A 26,024-nucleotide genomic window follows, 5' to 3' on the forward strand; every position below is an offset into this window, starting at 1 on the left:
GCTAAAGTCAAGAAACAATACATCCACTGCTTTCCCTTCATCCACAGAACCAGTAATCTCATCATAAAAGGCGATTAGATTAGTCAGGCATGACCTTCCCTTGGTGAATCCATGCTGACTGTTCCTGATCACTTTCCTCTCCTCTAAGTGCTTCAGGATTGATTCTTTGAGGACCTGCTCCATGATTTTTCCAGGGACTGAGGTGAGGCTGACTGGCCTGTAGTTCCCAGGATCCTCCTTCTTCCCTCCTTCAGCCTCCCTCCTGCTGCCCACATTTCCTACATTGCTCTTAGCATCCTGTCCAACCTCCCTAGAGCTATAGCCATCTTCCCTGAGGGCAGCCTGGCTTCAGTTCCATTTAAAAGAATGGGGATTAGTGGCCACTTTACTAGGGCAGCCTCACTTCCCCATGCAATTATGACTGTCTTGACTGAGGATAGGTTGGCTTTAGCCCCATTGAAAGTAATGAGAGATGGTGGCCATTTTGAATAAGGGAATATTTAAAAGAGTTATGCCAACATTTTTAAGATCATTGTGTGGAATCTTTTTTTTAAAGTCTCATGTATCTGAGCTGGTAACACTGCAGTATCAACAGAACCATTCCAGGCAAGATGTGCTGTCACTAAAAATCCCCAAAGTGTCTCATTCTTAGAATATGAAGTAATTGTTTTAGCAAGCAGAAGCAATGTCATTAGAAGCAAGAAGTGGCAACCACACCAGCAAATAACATGACAGACAGGAAGATACCACTCACAGTGAGAACTGCCAACAGAAAGTGACATAATTAGCATGACGGCATAGTGCAGCACAGATGTGATGCAGACAAGGTCTCTTATTAAGTGGGTATCATGAGCTCTGTCCATTTTGAGCACTGGTTTTGCTTTTTTTGATCTCTTGATCCCTGTCTCTATACCTCTTAGTGACAGACACACGAATGTCAGATGAGATTGTCCACAACCTGGATGGCTGTGAGATCTCCCTGGTGGGAGATGACCTGGACCCAGAGAGGGAATACCTGATCCTGGATGGAGCATCCCTGCAGCAGCGGGGCCTGGAGCTCATCAACACCTCTGCCTACTTCACCATCACAGGTAGACTCTCCCCCAGACAGGACTTCCTGTTTCCTGTCTCCTCCACTTCCTGCCAGTCACAGCCAAAAGAATTGCTTGCCAGATGTTAGAGATGGAGAAGCCTCTTCACACTGACTGAGACCAGGGGAGGATTTGTCCTGTCCATCCATTCCCTGGACTCTTGGTTCTTAGTGTCCTGAGTGATAGGGCTCTGGGTCTGGAAAGGGAGGCGTTACCCCAGGCTCACAGCGCTGCGGTGCGGGATCTGAGTTCCTTTCCTTTGATTCAGTTGTACTCTGCTCCCCTCCCCTTGTGGTCTGCACTTCTCCATTCCAGAAGTGTTTCCCATGTTGCCTCTGGGTGGCAGTGGATCCCACTGGTTGTGTGCAGGTGCATTTCCTAGTGGGGCGTTGGAATCCGACATGTGTGACTGTGGCTGCTGGACCCTACCTTACCTTCCCTGGACATTAATGACAGCCACTAGGGATTTCCTGGGCCCTTTGAGGTTGCAGACACCTCAAGGAAGCCACACCTAGCTCCGCTCCCTTTTAGGTATGAGCCTGGTTTGTCCTTCCCACACAACTTTTCTTTAGGCTCAACAGTGTTGTGTCAGGTGCACCTTGATCATTTGGGAATGGAAGCTCCCTTACCCCACACCTGAATCTCTCTCTCTACCCCTGGCCCCAGGCGTGGAGAGCATTGCGGTGTATGAAGAGATCCTCCGCCAGGTCTCATACCACATCAGACATGGCGCTGCCCTCTATGAGAGGAAATTCTGCCTTTCCTGCACCGAGATGAATGGACGCTACTCCAGCAACGAGTTTATTGTTGAGGTACAAGGCCATCAATGACTGTGTACGTGTGAAGGCCTGATCTCATTAAATCCAGAGACTGAATCTCTTCCTCTTCCCTTTCTACAGGTGAACGTCCTCCACAATATGAACCGGGCTGCTCATCCTAACCACATCCTCAATTCCCAGCAATTCATGCACCGAGGTCACCATCTACCAGAACTATCTGGGCACAGCCTGGCCAACATCCATCACAACTCCAGTATGCAACCCTGATGATTTGGTGACAGCCTACATGCAGAATTATCCCAGGGGCAGATTTGTGTAGAAACCTACAGTGACTCCCTGCTGGCATGTCAGGACTGACCCCAGTACTAGGCAGCACTATGCTGCAAGGAGTGGTGTGATTGACTAAGCAGGGGGTGCTCTCCCCCAGAGTCAGAGCTGGCTCTGGTGTGGGGCTAGGGAAGAGGTGATGTTCAGATGAAATTTAAATCTGAAGCAACAGCTTCTCATGGTCACTGCAGATCTCCTCTCACTATTTCCCTGAGTCAGGTTATAAAACCCGGGCTCCTGGCAAAACCCAATACTGGGTGATTCCTTTCTGTCTCCGTATCCTCCCGTCTTAGTTGTAATCACCTAGAAGATTCTTCTTGGCTTTCTGTCATATACTGTCATTCATCAACTCCCAGAACTCAGTCCAGAGGTGGCTGCATTTTAATGCTTGGAGTAGTGGTTCATGAGGTTGGTTGATGTGCGTAATAGTCCTTTGAGATCCTCCTCCAGACAGAGCTAAGAAGAGTGGAGTGGCTGGGACTGCTTCATTTTACATTTCTCATAGAAACTCTGCACAGGGCTGATTAATGCAATTCCAGAGATGCCTCAGCAGCAGAGAGAAATTTAAAGAGCAGAGTCCAGGTGGAAGCTGATCTAAGAGGAGAACTGGGATTAGAAGGCAATGAGCAAGGCAGATACAGGGAAGCAGCTCCAGACAATGAGGGGGCTGCTGCAAAGGAAGTGGTGACTCTTGCTGCCAGAGGTGATAGAGAAGAGCAGGGAAGAGCGCAGTGGCCAGATTCATTGGTTCGCTTTGCTGCTTTGTGCTACTTTGCCAACACAAAGGAGCCGTAGAGCCAGCTTAACTGGCCCCAGGAGGAGAACAAGTGTGTGTGTGGGGTTCCTGGCTTCTAGAAGTCTGCTGCTTGCGAGATAGGGGGCAGCTGGTACAAGTGGAAGCAGGCCACTACAGGCATGACCTGAGGCAGCTTAGTGCCCCCTTTGCCCCTCCCTTCCTCTGCTGCACTCACAGCAGTGCAGCCAGCCTGGAGAAGCTGCCCCTAAGTGTGCAATACTGACTGGAGCTACTCCATGGAGGGTCCAGCCAGGGTCTCAGCAAAGGAGGCAGCTAGGGCTAGAGGGCAGGGAAGTGAGGGCTGGGCTGGGGCACTCAGGAAGTCAAGTCTAGGAGGGCAGGGGGAGTACTGAGAGTTTATGAAGGCAGTGAGTGAGGATGGGACATGCTTGGCATGCGGGGCTGCAGCGCACATGAAGCTGGGCCTGCAGCCAGGCAAGGAGCAGAGGCAGATTCCTGCAGCTGGGGCTGCCCTAGAGCAATACCCAAGCATCCCTGGCCTCTCACAGGTTAAAGGCAAGACAGTCTGGGAACCTTTGTTTGGTCAGATGTTAGTAACCTCCTTATCCCTCCCCCTCCAGTGGTCCCCAGTGCAGCCACCATCATCATCGTGGTGTGTGTGGGCTTCTTGGCACTCATGGTCATCCTGGGCATCCTGCGTATCCACTCCCTGCACCGCCAGGGGGCTGGGCACGAGGCCGCAGGGGCTGCTGGGGGAGGCCATGCAGGAGCCAGCAGCAAGGAGAGTGACATGTTCTGGGATGACTCAGCCCTCACCATCATCGTCAACCCCATGGAGGTGAGATGGGACAAGGAAGGTGGGGTTGGTTTCTGGTTGGCAATTGATGCTCTAAGCCAGAGGCAGGCAAACTTTTTGGCCTGAGGGCCGCATTGGGTTTGGAATATTGTATGGAGGGCTGGTTAGGGGAGGGGAGTGTGGCGTGGCCTGCCCCCCCCATTCCTCTCCCGCTTCTTGCCCCCTGACGGCCCTCCCCCAGGACCTCTGCCCCACCCAACCACCCCTTCTCTGTCCCCTGACCGCCCCTGGAACCCCTGCCCCTGACTGACCCCCCAGCCAACCCCCCCTTTCCTTCCTAACTGCCCCACCCCAGGACCCCTGCCCTATCCAACAACCCCTTCTCCCTGTCCCCTGACTGCCCCCGGAACCCCTGCCCCTGACTGCCCCCTGCCGCCTTATCCAATCCCCCCTCTCCTTCCTGACTGCCCACCCTGGGACCCCTGCCCCCATTCAACCCCTCTGTTCCCTGTCCCAACTGCCCCCCGCTGCCCTATCCAACCCCCCCTCCTTCCTGACTGCCCACCCTGGGACCCCTGCCCCCATTCAACCTCCCTGTTCCCCACCCTCTGACCACCCCCCTGAACTCTCCTGCCCTCTATCCAACCCACCCTGCTCCCTGCCCCCTTACCGTGCAGCACAGAGCACCAAGTCAGGCCAGGCTCTGCAGCTGCACTGCCCCAGGAGCTCGCAGCCCCCGCCCGGAGCATTGCACCAGCAGCGCAGTGAGCTGAGGCTAGGGGCAGGGGTGAGCCTCGCAGGCCAGGGGCTCAGGGGCCAGGCAGGAGGGTCCCGCGGGCCGTAGTTTGCCCACCTCTACTCTAAGCCCTCTACTTACCCCCATGCCCCTTCTTCCCAGTCATACCAGAGCTGCCAGGAGAGGCCAGCAGCAAGTGGGGAGACCAGAGCTGTAGATGAAGTGGAGGAGGAGGATGACGACAGCAGCGACACAGACACACCGGACACCCCAGGCAGTGATGACGGAAATGACCAGCGCATTGTGGGCAAAAGAGATGGCCCCTGCTGCTACTAGGAGTCCTGTGCTGTGGGAGGAGGGAAGCAAGGATGCTAAAAAGATAGATTTCCCCACCACCACCACCCAGCCTGAGGGAGTCACTGCCCTCTTCCCCTTTTTCTCTCTCCTTGTGTATATACACATTTCCCCCAACCCCCCTAATTTCTCTTGCCTGTTTCCTCTTCCTCTGCCATTTTCACTAGGGGGAGGGCACTTTCTACTCTTAACCCCTCTCTTCTTCTCCATAGCACCCCAGGAACACAGGCTGGGGCATGGGCTCCTTGCCCATACTCCCTCACATTAGGTCCCTCTCCTGAGGATGGGATAGTATAGGGACCCATGTGAAGGGAGTGGAGCGTTTAGGAGCAGCAGGGAAGAAGAAAACACCCACCAGCAAGGGTTGGGCAAGCGGGGTCAGCTGCAGGCCCCCACATATTATATATATATATATTGTATATTTTTTCAATGTTGTCATTTGAGGTTTATTCTTGTTTGATGCAAAAAACAAAAACAAAAAAACCCCCCACAAACCTGCAGCTTGTGTCGCTTTGTAAAATTGTCAATAACCCTAAACAAGTGAAGGAAGGAGGGAACGAGGTGGATTTTAAAATAAAAGGATTTAAAAAAAAACAGACTCAAGGCCTCTGGGATTCTTCATTCTGAAAGGCAGAGGCTGGAGTGGGTGCTTGAAGGGCAGCAGTTAGCCCTATAGGCCCTCTTAACTGGCAAAATGGCATGATTTTCCAACCTGTTACCTCCACTTAGGTAGCTGAAAACCATAGGTATTTTGTCCACAGCAGGGCCTTAGTTTTAGACAGTCTGGTCCCCCCGCAGTGGGTTCAAGGAGGTTGGGGGATTAGTCCCTCAGATACAGACTAAATTGAAAACATCAAATCTTATTTTTTCCCCATACACTTAAGTGTATTAACAAATCCCTCAACTTCAACTCTTGCATCCACCCTCTAAATGACATTCACAGGCACAAAACAGTATGTTTCACACACCAGGAATCCAGCTTGGTTTTTATATCTACTGTTCCTCATGTCACAGTACCTCCAGTAGAGGAAGGCAGAGCTGGGCCCTTGCAGGCTCCTTCCCTGCAAAGAACACACTTGAGAGAGGGATAGATGGGGCCTATAGTAACATAAGCTGCCCAGGCCAGAGCTCCCCCTGCCAGGATGCATCCTGCTTCTCTTGATACATGGGGCTGAGTTCTAACCCACTACCCTGGCCTCTCTTAAGGAGGGGAAAAAGGCAGAGTTAATTGCTCAGCTGTATGATTCTTTCCACAGGTGATTGCTCCCTTAAGGAGATGATGTAAGATGCCTGCTAAGTACCATGCACTAGGATGTCTATCAGTCAGGTTTGGAGAATCCTTTGGAAGAAGATAGAGTTGTAGGGGCTAGGACTCTGTATAGAGACCCTGACTATGTGTAGAATCCCAGGGAGTAGCTGAAGGAGTAGCAAAATCTGTTTGCTGCATCAGTTTCTTCAGATTTGTTTACTCTCCCTATCCACTGACTACATGTCCAGCTACGCCCATGGGCCAGGCCCAAGAAGAGTAGAGCTCCTGGGGCTGTTAACTATACATGTACCTTCTAGTGATGGGGATGGCCAGCTAGGGAATATATAAAAATTTATTTATCCTCCTCTCTCTTTCTCCACTGCACTCCATGCTCTTGGGCTTTGCACTAGGATCCCCCACTGAACATATTCTAGCTGGTTTACTGCCACCTTAGAGCATCAGACCAGTTACACTTTGTGGAGGTTGATGCAAGAGGCCACGCACCATCCAGAACCACCACTCTAGCCTGAGAACTCTGCATCCTGTCAGCAGACAGTAGACTGCCACACATAAGTTCATCACCACGCAGGCCTCCTGCTACAGAGTGAGCAGCACTACCTTGTGGAACAGGAAAAACATGTCAGGTTACAAGACCTTGGCTCTCCCGTGCACAGCCAGCAGCCTCAACAAGGGGCTGGTGCATTTGTGCAGGGTCACAGTTTGGTGGCCAAGTGGATGATCAGTTCATAGGTAGCCATCATGATAGCTGTGTTGGGGATCTGGCGCATCATCTGGGCCAGGAGTCCTCGGTACAGAGCCAGGGGTCCCTCTTCTTGGGCCACCAGCCGCAGGGTCTGCAGAAAGGAGCGATAACGGGACCCTTCTTCCCGCAGCCGTGTCCGGACAACCTCTGGGAAAACAAAGGGATGGGACTTTAGCAGAGTCACCCTCCAGGCCAGGCCTCACCCAGTAGGAGGGTGGTGGAGGGGAGGATGGAGCAGCTCACCGTGTGGGTATGCAATACATGAGGCACATGTCTTGGAGATGGCAGCAGCTGCCATGAGTCCAAAGAAATCATGGCTGTTAGGTGCAAGTGCAAAGGCTGTTGGGAGGAATGGCTGCTGCTCCCGCAGCTGTTGTTTCAGCGCCTCATAGATGACAAAATGGATGACTGTCTCGGAGACTCCAGCGTAGGAGGCACTGATTCCACGGTAAAATCCACGCAGGCCTTCAGTGCGGTACACTCGTATGGCACACTGGAGGGCATTACTGTGCTTCTCCCCCCTTGCCCTGCAGAGACCAAGGGGGGATTAGAATCACCCACACACAGCTCTGCCACTGCCCCTCAATACTGATCAACAGCACATCCCCCACCCCTGCCAAAACATATACCCCTTGTTATTCCTGGCCTGGGTATCTCGCAGCTGTGTTTGGAAGCTCATTAATAACTGCTACTTTTCCAGTGTCCTGAAAGCACACATTCTGTCAGTGGGTCACCCCCAGCCCCATGCAGTCTGTGTGTACGCACGTGCGTGCGCTACCTTCCTTACCTGGCTTCCAGCTGCATCCTGGTTTTCACCAGCCAGATGGGATTGGTAAGTGTGGCGGAGGTGACCCCTAGGGAGTAGAAGGTCAGAGGTCATGACAGGTACCAGAGTGGTGCTACAACAGTGCAGACAGTTTGTGGGGAGTTACTGGTGGGTTAGCTCTTTGAATGCTAGTTAATCTGCAGCTATGTACCAATTTGGGCACAGTTTGGGGGTCCCCTGGAAGTGCTCTGCTGGGAGTGAAGAGTTCTAAGGTGAAGCCTGTTTGGCTCTGCTTCCCCTTACTGGGAGCCACCCATCCTGTGCACACCTCTGTATTTGGCACTGGTACAACCACAGCTGGAATCCTGTGTCCTGGTCTGGTGTCCATAATTCAAGGAGGCTGATACATTGGAGCGTGCTCAGAGAAGAGCCAGGAGAACAATTAAAGGATTAGAAAACCTGTTTTACAGTGAGTGACTCAAGGAGCTCAATCTGATAATCTTAACAAAGGGTAGGTAGAGGGGTGACTTTGATCACAATTTATAAGTATCTACATGGGGAACAAATATTTAATAATGGGCTCCTCAGTCTGGCAGAGAAAGGTCCAATGGCTATAAATTGAAGCTAGACAAATTCATATGGCAAATAAGGTGTAATAACCATGAGGGTAATTAACCATTGGAACAATTTAGCAGAGGTCCTGGTCCTTGACCATTTTTAAAACAAGATGGGATGTTTTTCTAAAATATGTATTCTAGGAATTATTTTTGGGACATTCTGGCCTGTGTTATGCAGAAAGTCAGCTGAGATGATCACAATGGTCCCTTCTGGCTTTGAAAACTATGAATCTCATCGGTTTCATTATAGCCTCATTTCCCCCACCCCTGGTGCCTGGAACCAGAAAGAAGGAGGCTAAACCTGGAAGGAGAGGCAGGAAACAATGAGACTTGCTGAGGATGGAGGGTCTCATTAGAGCAGAGGTCGGCAACCTTTTAGAAGTGGTGTGCCGAGTCTTCATTTATTCACTTTAATTTAAGGTTTCGCGGGCCAATAATACATTAACGTTTTTTAGAAGGTCTCTCTCTATAAGTCTATATATTACATAACCAAACTGTTGTCGTACGTAAACAAGGTTTTCAAAATGTTTAAGAAGCTTCATTTAAAATTAAATTAAAATGCTGATCTTACACCACTGGCCTGCTCAGCCGGCTGCCTAGGCCAGCGGCGGGCTGAGCGGGGCCTGTGGCCGGAACCCCGGCTGGCAAGGAGCCGGCAACCAGAACCCCAGACTGGCAGTGGGCTGAGCAGTTCAGCCCGCTGGCAGTCTGGGGTTCCATCCGCGGGCTCCTGCCAGCCGGGGTCCTGGCTGCTGGCCCCCCTCAGCCCACTGCCGGTCTGGGGTCCCAGCCCTGTCCATATAGAGTAGGTACCTACCTTCTCCCTGGTTCTAGCCATTCTCTTCCTCTCTCTGCACTGAGATGAGGGTGGGAGTGTGCTGAGAACAGGGCTGGGGGTGAAGGAGCAGGCTGGGGGTTGGGGCGCAGGGTCTGGCCAGGAGCTAGAATGAGGGAGGGGGCTCAGGGTTGGGGCAGGAGGTTTGGGTGTGGAGCGCTTACCTGGGCAGCTCCCATTTGGTGCGAGGGGTGCAAGTGGGATTGTGGGGGTGTGTGTGTGCAGGAGCTCCCGTTTGGTGCTCAGGGTGGGAGTGGGGATATGGGGGGTGCAAGAGTCAGGGCATGGGGTGTGGGGGGGCTGGGTATGTATCGGGGGTGCCGGAGTCAGGGCTGGGGTCGTGGACTGGGGTCGTGGGGGTGCTCCCAGCCCCCTACCCTGAGCAGCTCACGGCAGGGGACTGGAGGGGATATGCTGATTCCACCCCCTTCCCCAAGGTCCCTGGAGCAGAGAGCGCGCTCCACTTTTCCGTTGCCCCTCTGTAGCAAGGGCCATCAGCTGATCGGCTGCAGGGAGGGAGAGGAGGAGGGGCAGGAACCCAGCACGTTGGGGGAAGAGGCAGGGGGAGGGGGAACCTTGCATGCCCTGCAAGGAGAGAGCGGTGGGGGGGGGGGTGGAGAAGAGCGGGCCAGGCAGGGTAGGATTTTTAATGGCAGGGTGCTCTCTGCCGGGGTAGGCAGAATGCAGTGTGCCATTAAAAATTGGCACGCGTGCCACCTTTGGCACGCGTGCCACAGGTTGCTGACCCCTGCACTAGAGAAAGGGAAAGCAACAGGAGAAGGAAAGGCAGTGGGACTGCTGAGATTGTGTGTGTCGGTTAAGTTACCTGGGTCCCCTGTAGGGAACCCTGTTTCCCAAGGCAATCAAAGAGCTAATGTAGTGATACTCAGACTGAGGCTTGTGAGCCGCAAGTGGCTCTGTAGTGTCTCCTGAAGCTCTTTGCAGCGCACGATATTAAAACACTGGATTTAATTATTAACCAATCAGGATGCCTTTACTAGGTTATTAACCAATTGTAGTTGATAAAATAATAGTGGGTCAGTCATTTTACTGTGAGAATTATATCTTAAAAAAACTAAATATTTCCCATCATACTGTTTAAATATGAATCTACAGCACTATAGTAAATGAAATGACGAAGTGGCTTTTTTGGGTAAGGCTGATCGCTAATTTGTCTCCTGAACCCCGCTGAGGTCTGAGCATCACTGGGCTAAGGCCTAGATCATTGACACTGAGAAGCAACATCAGGTGAATTAAGAGAGATTGTTTCTGTTGTGTTTCACTGACCTAGAAAGCTGCTGCAGCAGGATGAGGTGGGAGAAAGAGCTTCAGAAGGGCCAAAAAAGGAATGAGGGGATTATGTGAATGAGAATGGCCTGAGCAGTGACCCCAGATGGTCAAATACCCTCATGTTTACAGGGATCCCAGGCTGAATGGGCCCACTGGTCTAATCTGGCATTGGAGAAGCTCACCTGCACAGACTGCCGAGAGCACATGAACTTTCTTGGACTCAGGTCTGAAGACAACATTGAGCCTCTCCTTAGCCCCAGCATAGGCAGCAAAATAGATGGCCCTGGTTGGGGAGAGACATACATGTCCAGTAGCAATCCACCCGAGAGGAGTAACAGAAGCATAAAGGGACCTTGTTTCCACATAACTTAGCCCAGACAGACCCTGCACTGAGGATACCTCAGACAACAGCCACAAGTGGACACCAGGTGTCAACCCAAGCCTCACAAGGAATGGTGAGGGGCCTCCATTGAGTGTCCCCATGGAGGGGCCAGAGACTGCACTGTATCCAGGGCCTGGACACTGTGGGGAGGTGGGACAGTGACTGGTAAGGACCCTAGGAGAGTGTACCCTAGTGAGACCCTATTGGGGGGTGGGGGGGGATATCCTCACTGAGTGATTCTTACCTGGACGGGGCGACTCCAACAAGGTTGGGACCCAGGCCTCGGAAGAGGGAGCGGATTCCTTCCTTCTCCAGGATGGCCCTGTGGAAGAAAGGAATAAATAAAATCAGAGAAGGAGCGGGACCAGGCTGTCTGCTCTCCTAGTCCTCCTTCCCCTCCGTTTGTCCCTACCAGCCCTTCCGCTTTCTCTACATCTCATTCTCTCTGCATCTCTCCCTGGCCTCCTTCCTCTCGCTCCTTTCCTCCACATTTATCTTGCTCCCCTCATTTTCTGTTCAGCCACTTCTTCACTCTCCCCTCAGTATTTCTTCATTTCCTCCAATTTACCTGCACAATCCAGAATCTGTTTATTCACCACCAGCTGTGACCTTTGTCCCAGCAGCTGCCTCTCAGAGCTTACCTTCCTGTCAGTGCTGCACCGGTACCACTGTAGTGCTTTACTGAAGATGCTACTATTCCAACAGCAAGAGCTTCTCCTGTCAGTGTAGTTAATCCACCTTCGTGAGAGGTGGTAGCTATGTCAATGAGAGAAGCTCTCCGACTGTCACAGTTCTGTCTACACCTGGGGTTAGGTCAGCATAACTGTGGCTCGGGGTGTCCGATACAGGTCTGTAGTAAAGACCTGGCCTCAGACTCAGAGGGTATGTCTACACTGCAATCAGACACCCACGGCTGGCCCCTGCCAGCTGACTCAGGCTTGTGGGGCTCTAGCTAGGGTGTAGACACTGCAGCTCAGGCTGCAACCCGAGCTCTGGGACCTTTCCACCCCACAGGGTCCTAGAGCTGAGACTCCAGCCCAAACCTGGACATCTACACTGCAATTAAACAGCTCCATGAGCCCAAGTCAGCTGGTATGGACCAGCTGTAGGTGTCTGATTGTAGTGTAGACATACACATAGCTGAGAGACAGGAAGCACACTGAGTCACACCGAGACACACCCTGTGCCCTGAAGCCCTTTCCTCCATGACTTTCATCTCTAAGTCCCACTTCCATCCCCCACCCTTCTCCAATTGCTGGCTGGCTCTCCCAGCCTGAACCCCTCATGCTGCTAAATTGCACATGCAAGTAACCCTTGTGACATTATTGACATGAACTGTGACTGTATAGATCATTGTTACAACCAGGGTCCTATGGTGGCACCAGGTCTTGTACAGAAGGGGTCAAGTGGGATGTTTACGGAAAGGTTGTAGTTTGCTAGTTATGATTATGCTGTCTGTATGTGGGTATCATTTTTGTACTTGAAGTTATGAATATTGGCTATGTACTTGTATCTCAATGTGTTTGATTCTAAGTTGCCTCAGTGAAGCATTTAGTCAGCTTACTGAGAATAGTCCTCTCTCAGGAAGCGTCCACTCAAGAAACACTTAACTGACAATGGACTTTGGGAGACGCCAATCCCCATCTGAGCTTTCCTGGGAAGGTTCAAAGTAACATGTAAACAGTGGCATCAGCTTGCTAAAAGCTGAATCATTCATGGACATGTGACTTGCCCAGGTAGCTACAAACTCCATCTTGTTGCTGTGATTTTGCACAGGAGAACAAAGGGGTTTCCACCCACAAGAGAAAGAATATTAAAGACCCTGGAAAGCCCTCCATTTTGTCTTCAGCTGGCTCAAGGGATGGCTTCTCCACCCCAGAGGGATGCCTGAAAGAAACTGGAACAAAGGACAGTAACTACGGGGGTGTTAGTGATTGCTGGACCCAGACTAGGAAGGAGTCCAAACTATGAAAGAAGCTTATTGGAACATCTCTGGGGGTGAGATTTCATCTGTAATCAGTTTCTTTATGTATTAGGTTTAGACTTACATGTTCTGTTTTATTTTGCTTGGTAACTTACTTTGTTCTGTCTGTTATTACTTGGAACCACTTAAATCCTACTTTTTATATTTAATAAAATCAATTTTGCTTATTAATTAACCCAGAGTAAGTAATTGATACCTGGGGGAGCGAACAGCTGTGCATCTCTCTATCAGGGTTACAGAGGGTAGACAATTTAGGAGTTTACCCTGTATAAGCTTTATGCAGAGTAAAAGAGATTCATTGGGGGTTTGGATCCCATTGGGAGTTGGGTGTCTGGGTGCTGGAGACAGCAGCACTTCTTAAGCTGTTTTCAGTTAAGTCTGCAGGTTCAGGCCCTGGGTCTGTGTTGCAGCGGGCTAGCATGTCTGGCTCAACAAGGCAGGGTTCCTAAGTCCCAAGCTGGCACGGAAAACGGGCTCAGGGGTAGTCTCAGCACATCAGGTGACAGTCCCAAGGGGGACTCTGTGACCGAACCCGTCACAACCCCCTCCCCAGCTCACCTCATCAGCTGGAGCACGCCAGGTGAGGGTGAGGCTGGACGCACAAACCCCCCATTCAGCCCCTGCAGCTGCATCTCAGGAAGGCAGAGAGGGCGCAGTGCCAACGAGGATGACTGCAGACGTGTCTTCACCACTTCCAGGGGGCAGGTCAGGATGGCTCCAGCTGTGCCGCCACATCTGGGGAGACAGCGAGGGCAGATTGGAGTGAACAAGAGTTACTCCTCAGGAACAGGGGGCAGCAGCTCTGACCTCCCCTGCATTGTTTCCCTGTTGTCCAGGCCCTCTGGCCTTTGTCACGTGTGGCCTCTGGCTCTGGCACTAATTAACGTGCTGGCTCTAACAGCTCCTGGCCAGCCCTGCTCAGGTATCAGCATTTGAGAGAAGCTAAGACCAGGGAGAGGACTCAAACTCACGACCTTTGCACCGGAGCTGCCCACAGCAAATAGCTCAGCTGCCCAGTCCCACCACAGGACTTTGCTGATGACGTCAGCAGCTGACTCGACAGCCCTGAAGAGGGTATGATCTGCAGGTCCCCAGAGCAGATTCAGTCCCTGCATTAGCAGGGCCAGTGCCCACATTTTGTCCACATGCCTCAGCTTGCCATGGAGGAACCCCCCTTTTAGTCTGGAACCCATTCACTCCTGGGCAATTGCTGAAGCTGCCACTGAAGGAGCCAGTTAGTAACAATTGCACTTGTCCCACCAGGCCTGGACTGACATCCACCAAACTGGTTTATAACATAAAAGCCACTAATGGCTTATGTGACTTATGGTCACTTTTGACCCAGGGCCAGACTGGCTCTGGTGCCCTAGAGATGAATGGGATACAGGGACTTTCTCCAGTCCCTTTGAGGCAGACAGACCCCACAATATAAGGCCAGACTAGAATCAGAAAAATCAGAAGGCCCCATAGTCCACGCCCATAGTTTGTCCGTTCAGGGCCTTTGGATGAGCCCGGCTTGTTTGCACCCCAAAAGACTTGTTTACAGAGATGAATTCTAGCTGGTGACCCTGGCCCTTAGTAGTGGTGGGTGGGGCAAGAGGAGTTGAGAAGCTGACAGATTTTTCTTGGGATTGGGATTTTTAAGTCTCTTTCTCCGACTACCTGAACATTTTGCCCTCCACTTTGTGTCCAAAGGCACATGGAGGGTAAAATTCTAAGCAGAGGTCCCAGGGAGAGAGGCAGCATGATGGGTATTTGAGGTAACAGCCTAAGAGATCTGATGATTCAAACTGATACTTACAGAGGAAGTTACCCAGCAAGGTCAGATCTAGTGTGGGGAGCCTCAGAGTGGGAAGCAGAGAATGGCTGATGGGCATCAATAGAGCTGTGTGGAGGCAGAGGACTGCAATACCATGGGGTCTGATCTCTATGGCTGGAGTTCTGAAGAATGGTCTGACACAGTCGGGGGAGGAGACGGACAGAGGCGCACCCTGGAGGGTCAGCCTTGCAGGCTATACCTCTCCCCTTTCAACCCCGCATTCCCTGTCCCCTGCGTCCTCTCCCCCCTTCCTCCATCGCTGTCTCTCCTTCCCTCCTTCTCCTCTCCAGCATTTTCCTCCCTCGCTCCTTCCCCAGAGACAAAGGAAGTGCCTGGGAAATGCAACCAAGGCAGGTCACCAGAGAGCCAGCCCCGCTCGCTCGTGAGAAGATGCGCTCGGCCTCAAGTCCAGGGTACGGGCTTGTGATAAAGTGCAGGCAGCCACACCTTGCCACGGACCTCTCCCCGGCAGAGGGAGGCTGGAAGTTTCCCGTGGGGGCGATTCCCAAACCCTCTGATTCCGGCTCCTTGATTTATTTGCCCCAGAAGTTTTCCCTGGCAGGAGAAAGGAACCAAAGATGAACCCTCCTTGCGTGCACAGCTGGGTTGCCATGAGGCAACCTGCACACAGAATGGGACAGAGCTGCCCAATGTAGTGTGTGGAAGAGACAAAGAACAAGGGGGACCCGGGTACAGGGTAAGGCGGCTTAGGGGAATGGACCGAACTGCGCCCCATCCCATTTTGGATGAAGCAAAAAAAAAATATTGCGGGGCACCGCTTTTTAGCGCCCCCAAATCTTGGCGCCCTAGGCAGCTGCCTAGTTTGTCTAGTGGTTATACCGGCCCTGCCTGCAGTTGAAATGGTTAAAAACTGTAATGACATCAAATTCAGACAGCAACTCCAGCAGTGAGCAGGGCTGCCCATTGCATAAGTATTGCATTCTAGCCCTATCTTCCCATATTATTTTTGGCTTGGTAAGAACGGCACCTGATGTCTTTCAGTGTCATCAGTAGCAATTACAGCTGGCAGGAGCCTGGGGATTGGACACAATTTAGCTAGAGAGCCAGTATCAGGTTCAAAAGGCAACTCTGGGACACCCAGTTCAGGGTGGTGTGGAGAACTCAGCTGAACAGCCTGACAACATATGAGACGCAAAAGTCAGCCCCACCTGGATCCCACGTCAGATCATTGAGTGTTGTACAGTCTGGAGGGCTCGGAAGTAAATCTTGATAGTCATTTAGGGCATCAGAGCAAGGAGTTAAATAGCAAAAGGCACATGGGCAAAAATAAAACCTATCAATGCATCTATACCAAGTTGAGAAGCCTGAAGACAAAAGTTAGGTGAATTACAATGCCAGGCTATGGAAGAGGAGCTTATTGTCAGAGGCATTACTGAAACACAGATGACTTACACATCAATGAGATACCACAGTTAAGGCTAAGATTGTGTCACAGAATGTGTGACTTCCAGAGACCTCTGTGCATTTTCTGCTTCATCCCTGCCATGGGCAGACTCTGCAACTCCCAGCCACCGTGTGTAGGACCCCAGAGCCGCAGCAGGGGTTGGTCCCTCCCTCCCCATTTTGTCAGTTATTTTTAGTAAGAGTCAGGGACAGGTCATGGGCTTCCGTTAATTTTTGTTTATTGCCCATGACCTTCACTAAAAATAACCGTGACAAAAATCTTAGCCTTAACCGTAGTACCTGGCTATGAACTATATGCAGAGGACAGATGTCATAACCATATAGCCAAGAGTAGCCTAGAATTCCCCCTTACCTGTAAGGGATTAAGAAGCTCAAATAACCTGGTTGGCACCTGACCAAAAGAACCAATGGGGAAAGAAGATACTTTCAAATGGTGGGGGGGAGGGGGGCGAGAGAGAGAGAAGAGGAAGCTTTGTTTGTGCTCTTTATTTGTGTGTTTTTTCTGCACCGAGGGGAGTCAGTCAGAAATCCATCTCCTCCAAACAATCCTGAACCAGTCTCTAATATTAAAAAAAAAAAAGTAAGTAAAAGCCAGGCAAGGTGTGTTCGATTATCTTTTGTTTTAGCTTGTGAATTTTCTCTTTGCTATAGGGCGGTTTATTCCTGTTTTTTGTAACTTTGAAACTAAGCCTAGAGGGAGTTCCTCTGTGTTTTTAAATCTTTTGTCACCCTGTAAAGTTTTCTTCCATCCTGATTTTACAGGAGGTGATTCTTTTACCTTTTCTTTAAATAAAATTCTTCTAAGAACCTAATTGATTTTCAGTGTCCTCAAGACCCAGGAGTTTGGGTCTGTGATCACTTGTAACCAAATTGGTTAGGACAGGGGTCAGCACCAATGAAAAGTGGTGTGCCGAGTCTTCATTTATTCAATTTAAGGTTTTGCGTGCCAATAATACATTTTAACGTTTTTTAGAAGGTCTCTCTCTGTAAGCCTATATATTATAACACTAAACTATTGTCGTATGTAAACAAGGTTTTCAAAATGTTTAAGAAGCTTCATTTAAAATTAAATTAAAATGCTGATCTTACGCAGCCGGCCCGCTCGGCCTGTTGCCGGCCTGAGGTTCTGTTCAACTTAGGCTGGAAGCGGGCTGAGCGGGGCCTGCGGCCAGGACCCCGGCTGGCAAGGGGTCGGCAGCCAGAACCCCAGACCAGCAGTGGGCTGAGCGGGGCCAGTGGCCGGGACCCCAGACTGGCAATGGGCTGAGTGGCTCGGCCCACTGCCAGTCTGGGGTTCCGTCCGCGGGCTCCTGCCAGCCAGGGTCCCAGCTGCTGGCGCCGCTCAGCCCTGTCCACATAGAGTAGGTACCTACCTTCTCCCTGGTTCTAGCCATTCTCTTCCTCTCTCTGCACTGAGATGAGGGTGGGAGTGTGCTGAGAACAGGGCTGGGGGTGAAGGAGCAGGCTGGGGGTTGGGGTGCAGGGTCTGGCCAGGAGCTAGAATGAGGGAGGGGGCTCAGGGTTGGGGCAGGAGGTTTGGGTGTGGAGCGCTTACCTGGGCAGCTCCCATTTGGTACGAGGGGTGCAGGTGGGAATGTGGGGGGGGGGGGGGTGCAGGAGCTCCCGTTTGGTGCTCAGGGTGGGAGTGGCGATGTGGGGGGTGCAAGAGTCAGGGCATGAGGTGGGGGGGGGCTGGGTATGTGTGGGGGGTGCCGGAGTCAGGGCAGGGTGTGTGTGAGGAGGGTGCAGGAGTCAGGACAGGGGGCTGGGGGGGACTGGATATGCGTGGGGGGTGCCGGAGTCAGGGCTGGGGTTGTGGGGTGGGGGGGTGCAGAGGTCAGGGCAGAGGGCTGGGTGTGTGTGTGGGGGGGGGTGTGTGCTCCCTGTCCCCTGCCCTGAGCGGCTCATAGCAGGGGGCTGGAGGGGATATGCCGATTCCACCCCCTTCCCCAAGGTCCCCGGAGCAGAGAGCGCACTGTGGCTCCGCTTTTCCCTCCCCCACTTTTCCCTCTCCCCCTCCGTAGCAAGGGCCATCAGCAGGATTTTTAGTGGCGCGCTGCTATCTATCCGGGTCTGGCAGACAGCAGCATGCCATTCAAAATTGGCTTGTGTGCCGTGTTTGGCATGCGTGCCATAGGTTGCCGACCCCTGGGTTAGGATATTATTCTCAAGCCTCCCCAGGAAAGGGGGTGTAAGGGCTTGGGGGGATATTTTGGGGGAATAGGAACTCCAAGTGGTCCTTTCCCTGAACCTTTGTCTAAATCACTTGGTGGTGGCAGCACACCATCCATCCAAGGACAAATACAGATTTGTGCCTTGGGGAAGTTTTAACCTAAGCTGGTAGGAATAAGCTGAGAGGGTCTTTCATGTGGGTCCCCACATCTGTACCCCAGAGTGGGGAGGGAACCCTGACAACAGATTAGGTAGTGGAGGGGAGGGAGCAGTGCTAGACCCAAGGGATTCAACTATGATAAACCAATTTGAATGGATGCAAATCCCAAGACATAAGAATACAAGTATATAAGCAGGGTTTCACTCCCTGCCTGCAGATCAGGGAAAGGTTTTTGAGTGCAGTGGTGAGTGGCACCACAGAGGCAACAAAGTCCAATAAAATGCTACTAAATGGGTGATTTCAACTGGGCAAATGTCACAATGAGACAAAGTTTAGAGAAGCAATTTCTTGGTACTTTAAAGGATTACTTCTTGGAAAAGCTAGTGCTACAGCACACAGGAGGAGAGGCTATTCATAATTTAGCTGTGTGTAACACACAATTTATTCAAGTAATAACTGTAGCTGAGTCACTTAATACTAATGACCGCAATATCATCCTAAAGGGAGCAAAGATACTAAGAACTTCCATAGAAAGGAGGATTTAAAAATAAAAGTGAGGAACCTAGTCAAAAAGGCCACAAGGTCAAAAGCAAAGAAATTAAAATCCTTAAGTGAATTATAGAAGCTGCTTAAGCAACCATAAGGGAGCCCCAATTGAAATGCAGATCTGTATACTGGTATGGCTAAATGGCAAGGCTCAAGAGGTTCTCTCAGGGTGCTAAGGACTAGAAGTATATCAGGAACAAAAGGTTTCAGAGTAGCAGCCGTGTTAGTCTGTATCCGCAAAAAGAACAGGAGTATTTGTGGCATCTTAGAGACTAACAAATTTAAATTTAAAATTTGTTAATCTCCAAGGTGCCACTAGTACTCCTGTTCTTTTATCAGGAACAAAAGATATTCTAACAATAGCATAGCTCCAGTACTAAATGGGGATGGTAAAATGATTCATAATTACGCAGAAAAAGCAGAAGTGTTCAATAAATATTTCTTTTCTGTGTTTGGAAAGAAGCAGGATTATGTACTCCTATCACAAGGATGGCAAATACCTTCTAGTCCTTTAGTAACTAAAGAGGATGTTAAATACTATCCACCAGAGACAAAAAATTTATCAGCAGGCCCAGATAGCCTCTGAGAGCGAGAGATGTCCTCAACCTGCACCCAAGCACCCTAAATTAATTGGCTATCTTTTAATAAATTTTTGAACACCAGGAAAATTCCAAAAGATTGGAAGAGTGTTAATGTTGTGCCAAAATTTAGGAAGGGCAAGGGGATAGCCTGGGATACTATAGGCTGGTTAGCCTGACATCAAACCTGGGCAAAATAAGGGAAAAGAGGATATGGGATTCAATCAATAAAGAATTAAATTATGGGAATTTAATGTCAATCAACATGATTTTATGAAAAATCGTTTGTCAAACTAACTTGATTTCATCCTTTGATGAGATTGCAAGTTTGGTTGATAAAGGTAACTATATAAGTGCAATAGTCAGACTTTTGTAAGGCATTTGACTTAGTACCTGACATTCTGATTAAAAAATTAGCACTGTACAGTACCAAAGCACACGTTAAACGGATTAAGAACTGACTAGCCAACAGATCTCAAAAAGAAGTTATCTATGGAGAAATCATCTAATTGGGAGGGGGTTGGTGTCTAGTGGGGTGATGCTGTTCAATATTTTCATCAATGATGTGGAAGTAAATATAAAAATCACTGCTGATCAAATTTGCAGATAACGCTAAGACTGGCAGTGATAAATAATGAGGACAGGCCGGTCACAGAAAACAATCTGGATTTTTTGGTAAACTGGGCCCATTCAAATAAAATAATTTTAATACAGCCAAAAGCTATATCTAGAAAAAAGAATGCAGGCCATACCTACAGAATGGGGGACTGTACCTGGAGATGCCATAACTATGAAAAGGATTTAGAAGTCCATTGTGAACCAACAACTTAACATGCACTCCCAGAGAGATGTTGTGGCAAAAAAGTCTAATACGATCCTAGAATGCGTAAACAAGGAAGTAGTCAGCAGGAACAGGGAATGATTTTACCTCTGTATATGGCATTGGTGAGACTAATACAGTAATGGTTCATCCAATTCTGGTGTCCGCATTTTAAAAAAGATATTGAAAAATCTGGCGAGGGTGCAGAGAAGAGCCACAGAAATGACTCAAGGGCTAGAAACAATGCCTTATAGTGAGAGACTTAAAGAGATCAATCAAAAAGAAGATTAAGATGTGACTTGATTACAGTGTCTGTACCTTCATGGGGAGAAAATATCAGGTACTAAAGGTCTATTTAATCTAGTGGAAAAATGCTTAACAAGAACCAAGGGCTACAATTTAAATCCAGACGAAAATGCAAATTAGAGCCAAAGCACAAACTGTTAGCAGCAAGGGTGATTTAACCACTGGAAACAACTACCAAGGGAAGTAGTGGATTTCCCAACCCTTGATGTCTTCAAATCAAGACTGGAAGACTGTCTGGAAGATATGCTTTAGTCAGTTTGGGCTCAATACAATGTACGTGTAATGGTATGACCTGTGTTTGCAGGAGGTCAAGTTGGATGATCCAATGGTCCTTTTTGGCCTTACAATCAATGAATCGGGTAAACAGCTTAAGGACATTGTAAAGAAGCAATGCAGTTTCTTTGCATGAGTCTTCATGCAGGATGAAAGATGTTGGGGCGAGGATGTTGGGGCGATATCTAACACAGACCTGCTCTTTTGTGGTAACAAAGCGGAGGCACTGCCAGAAACTGACATCTCAAAAGAGGAGATGCTGGAATAAACTGGAAAATTGAAGAACAAGTCACCAGGAGTAGATGGCGCACCCATGTATTCTGAGGAATTTAAGAATGAAGAGGCTGAGTTGCTAATAGGAATATGCAACCTAATTAAAATCAGCTACTGTACTGGAGGGTAGCAACTGTTGTACCAATCCCTGAAAAAGGCACTAAGAGTGATCCTGGGAATTACAGATCAGTGAGTCTTACCTCTGTACCAGGAAAACTGACTGAAATAATAATTAAAAATAGCATTATGAACCCTCTGTGTGAACAAAACAGGGACAAACCATCACAGCTTCTGCAAAGGGAAATCTGTTATAATTCTTTGAACTTATCAATAAAATAGCGAATTAAGGAGAACTGGCTGACGTAGCTTTCAAAAAGCCTTTATTAAAGACCCTCACAAGAAGCTGTAAAGGAAAGCAAGCAGCATGGGGTGAGAGGTGAACTTCTGTCATGGAACGGAAACTAAGAGAAAACAAAGAGTAGTATAAATAGCCAATTTTCATCATGGCAAAAGGTTAGGAATGAGCTGCCTTGTTCTATACTAGGATTGATATTGTTTAGTTAATGATTTGGAAAGCAGGGAGGGGTGAACAGTGAGGTGGTAAAATTTTTAAATGACAATTATTTAGATTAGTCAAGACTGGAGAAGACTGAGGAACTTCAGAAGGATCTAACCAAGTGAGGTGAATAGACAAAATAAAAGTAGATTAGATTCAGGCATGACAAATGCAAGGCAATGCACACTGCAAGGAATCATAGGAATTCCTCCTACATCTTACTGGGTTCTCAATTAACTGTAACCTAGGTGCCCTTGTGGTCAATAAAAATCTCTGTTCCATGGGCAGTGGCAATCAAAAATTCCAATAAAATGTTACGATGCAGAGGAATGGGATGGAGAATAATACTGGAGCTATTCCAACATCTTTATAAAAGCAATGGAATGCCCTCACATAGAACACTGTGTTCATCTCTGGTCACCCTCTCTGGAAAATGACATAGATGGAACAGAGCCAGGGTATGGAGATGGGGAGCAAAAATGGCTTGAGGCCTGGAGAGGATTAGGAGGCAAGACTGAAAAGACTAGTTTAGAGAGATTAAGAGGGGATATGATAAAGGTATACAAAATAACAATGGGAACTGAGAGGGTAGGTGGGGTACTCTTTACTCTCACAATAAAAGGCAGCAAATTGAAAACCGATAAAACACTTCATACACGCATAATTACCCTGAGGAATTCATGGTCACAAGATAATCAGAGTCCAAGACCTTAATGGGATTAAAACAAAAAAGGAACTGACATTTATATGGATAATGAGAACTTCAGTTACATTAGTAAGGATTAAAACCTCCGGAAGTTTGGAAGGGATCTAACCTCTCCAGTTCAGGGAACAAGCTGACTTCTAGCCATTGGGGGTCAGGAGGAAACTTTCCTGGGGGGAGAAGAGGGGAAGATAGGTTCCCCTGCAGGGTTTCCTGCCCTTTCCTCTAAAACTGCTGGTACTAGCCACTATCAGAGACAGGGCACTGGACTAAACAAACCGTTGGTTGGACTCAATTCAGAAATTCCCATGAGATACAGTTGCTGAGCTCAGTGAAATATAAGGGCAAATAGAAACTGGATATCTGAATATAATAATAATATTTTGCTCTTTGCTGGCACCAATAATTGGAGCATTACAAAACACTTTAAAACATTAATAATTTAGGTCTCACCCTCACCGTATCAGACAAATAGCTGCTATTTTCCCCTCTTGTATAAAAGGGGAAAATGAGACAAAGAGGTGCGAAGGGACTTCCTTAAGGTCTCACAGCCAGTCACTGACAGAACTGGGATTAGATCACACACACCCCAATTATCTATTCCCATAGCTGGGAACAAAACCTTGATTCTTGACTCCCAGGCCTCCTCTAGCCACCAGTGACCAGGCCCCATTCCCTTCTAACATTAGCCAAGTGCAAAAGCTACAACACAATGTAAAACAGAAGATATACAGGAATTTGTCCTTTATTTTGCTAATCATAAGGTTTGTTCTTGGGGAGCAGCCAAGATGTCCCTGGACTGACTATGCTGAGATGAGTCCTGATCCAATTCTCATTCCCCAACTCCCCTCAATCTCTGCACCCACACATTTCCTGCTGAATTCAGGTGGGTGATCTAGGTGGAAAAACTGGCCTAGCAACCAAGCAGCCTCACTCTCTAAGGTTCTATTCTACATAAGTACAGTCCTATCCACTTGCACAAGGTACCACATACATGTTCAACATGATTAAGCCTGCACTTGAGACTGGAATAGGAGAGCGTAAATCAGGACTGAAGCGCATTGCCAGTAACCAGGGTGTGGGGAAGGATAGGATTCTCTGCACTGAAACCTTTAGCAGGGAGCCAGAATTTATGGAACTGGAATGTGCAGGGGAGGAGGCGCCATCTCTTTTCTTGTGTTCCAGCCACCATGAGGGTGAGGGACAGAGGGAGATTCATGCAGAGAATCTGGGGCTGATGTGTCCCTAATCCCACACCGTGCTCCCTTCAGGAGAGGATGGACAGAGGCGAGGTATACAGAAGCAATCACTGAAACGGAAGAACACAGGATGAGGGTGTAGTGTGAGAGTTGGGGAGACTGGAGACTCATGTCCCCATCTGGCCTTGAGAATGGACGAGTCAGGGATTTGGTGGGATAACAAGGAAAGGGACAGGGGTTTTACAGTGCAGATGTGTGGGAGAAATCTGGCACTCAAGAGGGACAGCAGAGAAATACATGAGAATGTGCCCCAGAAACAGAAGGCAAGGCATCTGGGAGAGAAATAGGTGAGACAAGTGTGTACCCCCAGAAGCAGGGTTGGGGTCAGGCATGTGGGGGACAACCCAGATATAAGATTTCTACCTTAGAGATGGGAAAGCACATGTGGGGGACGCTCAGGAGAAGGCACAATAAGAGATACACAGTTGAACCCGCCCAACTAAGAAAAGGAGAGGATCCAGATAATGGGGTGACAGATATAGGGATGGGTATCCCCTAAACTCAAGTTGATGGGACCATGACACAACCCAGAGAAGGGGTATCCCAGTCACTGCCGTGTGGCTCCATGGGGGGGCGGGAGATTTCACATCCCAAAGCACAATGTCCGTAGTCTGTGCCTGCCTGCAGCTGCCCCAGTAGATTCTGTTGATTACGGGAGGGGAGAGAACTGTGACTATGGGCTCGGGACAAAGAGCTCTTGAGCCCTATCCCCCTCCCTAGCCCCGTCCCTAGGAGGAGCCCTGCTAGCTCCCCTAGCAGTGGTGTTGGTGGATGTGGTGAGCTCTTCAGTCCCCTCCCCTCTGGGTCCCGCCTGGGCTTCCTCCGGGCTGGTTTGCTCAGGCTAAGAGACAGGACCACGTGCGCAGAAACAAAACTCATGCGTTTCCCGCCCCCATTCCCTCCTTCATGCCGCAGCGGAGGGCCTGCGGGCCAGGAACCGCGGGGGGGGGGGCTCCCCGCAGTGCAAGGGGAAAACCAACCCGCGAGCCCCGCCCGCCTCAGGGTCGCTCACCCTCCTGCGAGCAGATGCAGCAGCGTGCTCCGATAGGGCATCACCGCCGCGCTCTGCCTCTAGAGCTTCTGTCCACCAGCGGGAGCCCGCGATTACCCCCGGACCGCAAGCGCCGCGCTACGCTCCTTGCTTCCGCCCAGCGGCGCAGCCCCCCTCTCCCATTGGTCCCCAGCCGACCGCTCCGCCGTGACGCAATGGCCGGACGAGTAAGGCGCCCCGCCCGAGCGGAAGCAGTTTGTCCTTTGTCAGGTCAGGTGCCTGACGTTGGAGAGTCAGGATCCGCCTGTTTCGATTGGACGCCCGCTGCCAGCCCGGCCCTGCCAGTCCCGAGCGCGGCTCGCTGGCCCAGGGGATCTCCGGCGTGGGAGGCGGAGGGTGGCATGCCTGGGGCGCACATCGTGTGTGTGGGCGGGAGTGGGTTGTCGGGCGGCCGGTGTTTTCGGCCCTCGCACAGGTCGGGAACAGGAGGGCGCTGCAGTGGAGTCTTGGGAGTGTCGTGGGGCGCAGGGGCCGAGAAGAGTACAAGCTGGGAAAGGTCTCCAGCAGATGGAGAGGGGCGCAGGCTGGGGTGGGGGATTGGGAAAGGCAGTAAAACAGGTGGGTTGCCTGCGGAGTTCATATCTTAACGGTTAAGGATTCAACATGTCTGAAATGCCCCTGTATGGTTTTCCTGCTTCCTTGCCATTTTCTAAACTCTACCTCCGAGTGAAACGTGCCTGTTTTTTGTATTTGTGTTTCAGTCTAGCCATAGCTCCTGCGGAAAGATAGATTAACTGCAAGCTTCAGGACTCTCCCTTGCTTTCCCTGTATATCTAACGGTGCCAGCAACGACTGATAATAAAATTCTCACTCTCTCTGTAGCACCTTCTGTCCTAGGAACTCAGAGGTCTTTGCAAAAAAGCAATTAATCCAATGTCACAACAAAAGAATCTCATTATCCTTAATGCAAAATGGGGAAACTGAGGCACATAAAAGCAAAGTACCTTGTCCAAGATTGATAGCAGGGAAGTGATAGAGCCAGGAACAGAACCCAAGTGTCCTATGTTCTATTCTTCATGCTCAATCAACCAAAGCCACAGTCTCTCTCTGCTAATGTATAATTTTATATGAAATCTGGCTAGTACACACTAGAGGCAGAAAAGTCTCCTGAAAGGATTAAGTCCCTGGCTTTGTATGTAAAAGATTGCCTAGACTTGATACTGCAGTTTGAACATCAGTGTACATAGGAGATGAGAGCTCTTTAGCCCAAGAAATTGTGTGTGCTTCCACAGACTCTTTGTTTTATGGGTCTGAATTGATTCAGAATCTGCACACAAATCATATTCACCATAACACTGGCCTCTTATACTGCAGGTTTCAGGTCACCTGTGGGATTTGGGATACTCTTAGTTATTCT

The 26,024-nt window shown here is 49.8% G+C and overlaps 2 protein-coding genes across 5 annotated transcripts in view; one reads left to right on the forward strand and one right to left on the reverse strand.

Moving 5' to 3' along the window:
* CLSTN3 (calsyntenin 3) overlaps positions 1–5,438 on the forward strand; it is a 26,151-nt gene extending 20,713 nt beyond the window's left edge. For both annotated transcript variants that reach the window (XM_007072331.4, XM_037911171.2), the window contains 5 exons: positions 921–1,091; positions 1,758–1,903; positions 1,991–2,123; positions 3,575–3,792; positions 4,649–5,438. In XM_007072331.4, the coding sequence (XP_007072393.1) occupies positions 921–1,091; positions 1,758–1,903; positions 1,991–2,123; positions 3,575–3,792; positions 4,649–4,822 (842 nt within the window). In that variant the 3' untranslated portion in view covers positions 4,823–5,438. The remainder of the gene's footprint in view (positions 1–920; positions 1,092–1,757; positions 1,904–1,990; positions 2,124–3,574; positions 3,793–4,648) is intronic.
* On the reverse strand, positions 5,262–24,841 carry LOC102947723 (solute carrier family 25 member 33). Of its 3 annotated transcripts, XM_043542898.1 has the most exons (8): positions 24,629–24,744; positions 22,323–22,363; positions 13,285–13,461; positions 10,987–11,064; positions 10,543–10,643; positions 7,640–7,706; positions 7,096–7,379; positions 5,262–6,999 (listed from the first exon to the last, which is right to left on the reverse strand). In XM_043542898.1, exons 2-8 carry the CDS (start codon positions 22,334–22,336, stop codon positions 6,803–6,805), a joined length of 918 nt encoding a protein of 305 aa, XP_043398833.1. In that variant the 5' UTR covers positions 22,337–22,363; positions 24,629–24,744; the 3' UTR covers positions 5,262–6,802. The 3 variants fall into 3 exon arrangements, with proteins under 3 accessions (XP_043398833.1, XP_043398804.1, XP_027690295.1); XM_043542869.1 differs by lacking the exon at positions 22,323–22,363 and having other exon boundaries at positions 5,262–7,021; positions 24,629–24,841; XM_027834494.3 differs by lacking the exon at positions 22,323–22,363 and having other exon boundaries at positions 24,629–24,816.
* Between the last annotated feature and the right edge of the window lie 1,183 nt (positions 24,842–26,024).

The sequence above is a fragment of the Chelonia mydas genome, chromosome 1 (genome assembly GCF_015237465.2).
Source record: "Chelonia mydas isolate rCheMyd1 chromosome 1, rCheMyd1.pri.v2, whole genome shotgun sequence".
NCBI classification, from domain to species: domain Eukaryota; kingdom Metazoa; phylum Chordata; order Testudines; family Cheloniidae; genus Chelonia; species Chelonia mydas.

Bases quoted from the DNA above. Each gene is read 5' to 3' on its own strand.
- LOC102947723 (XM_027834494.3), bottom strand. From the start codon at position 24,669: ATGCCCTATCGGAGCACGCTGCTGCATCTGCTCGCAGGAGG. The intron at 10,644-10,986 runs GTAAGAATCACT...CTCCCCAACCAG, and splicing joins GTTGGAGTCGCCCCGTCCAG to GGCCATCTATTTTGCTGCCT. The intron at 7,707-10,542 runs GTGAGCTTCTCC...TCTACTCCCTAG, and splicing joins GCTCTCGGCAGTCTGTGCAG to GGGTCACCTCCGCCACACTT.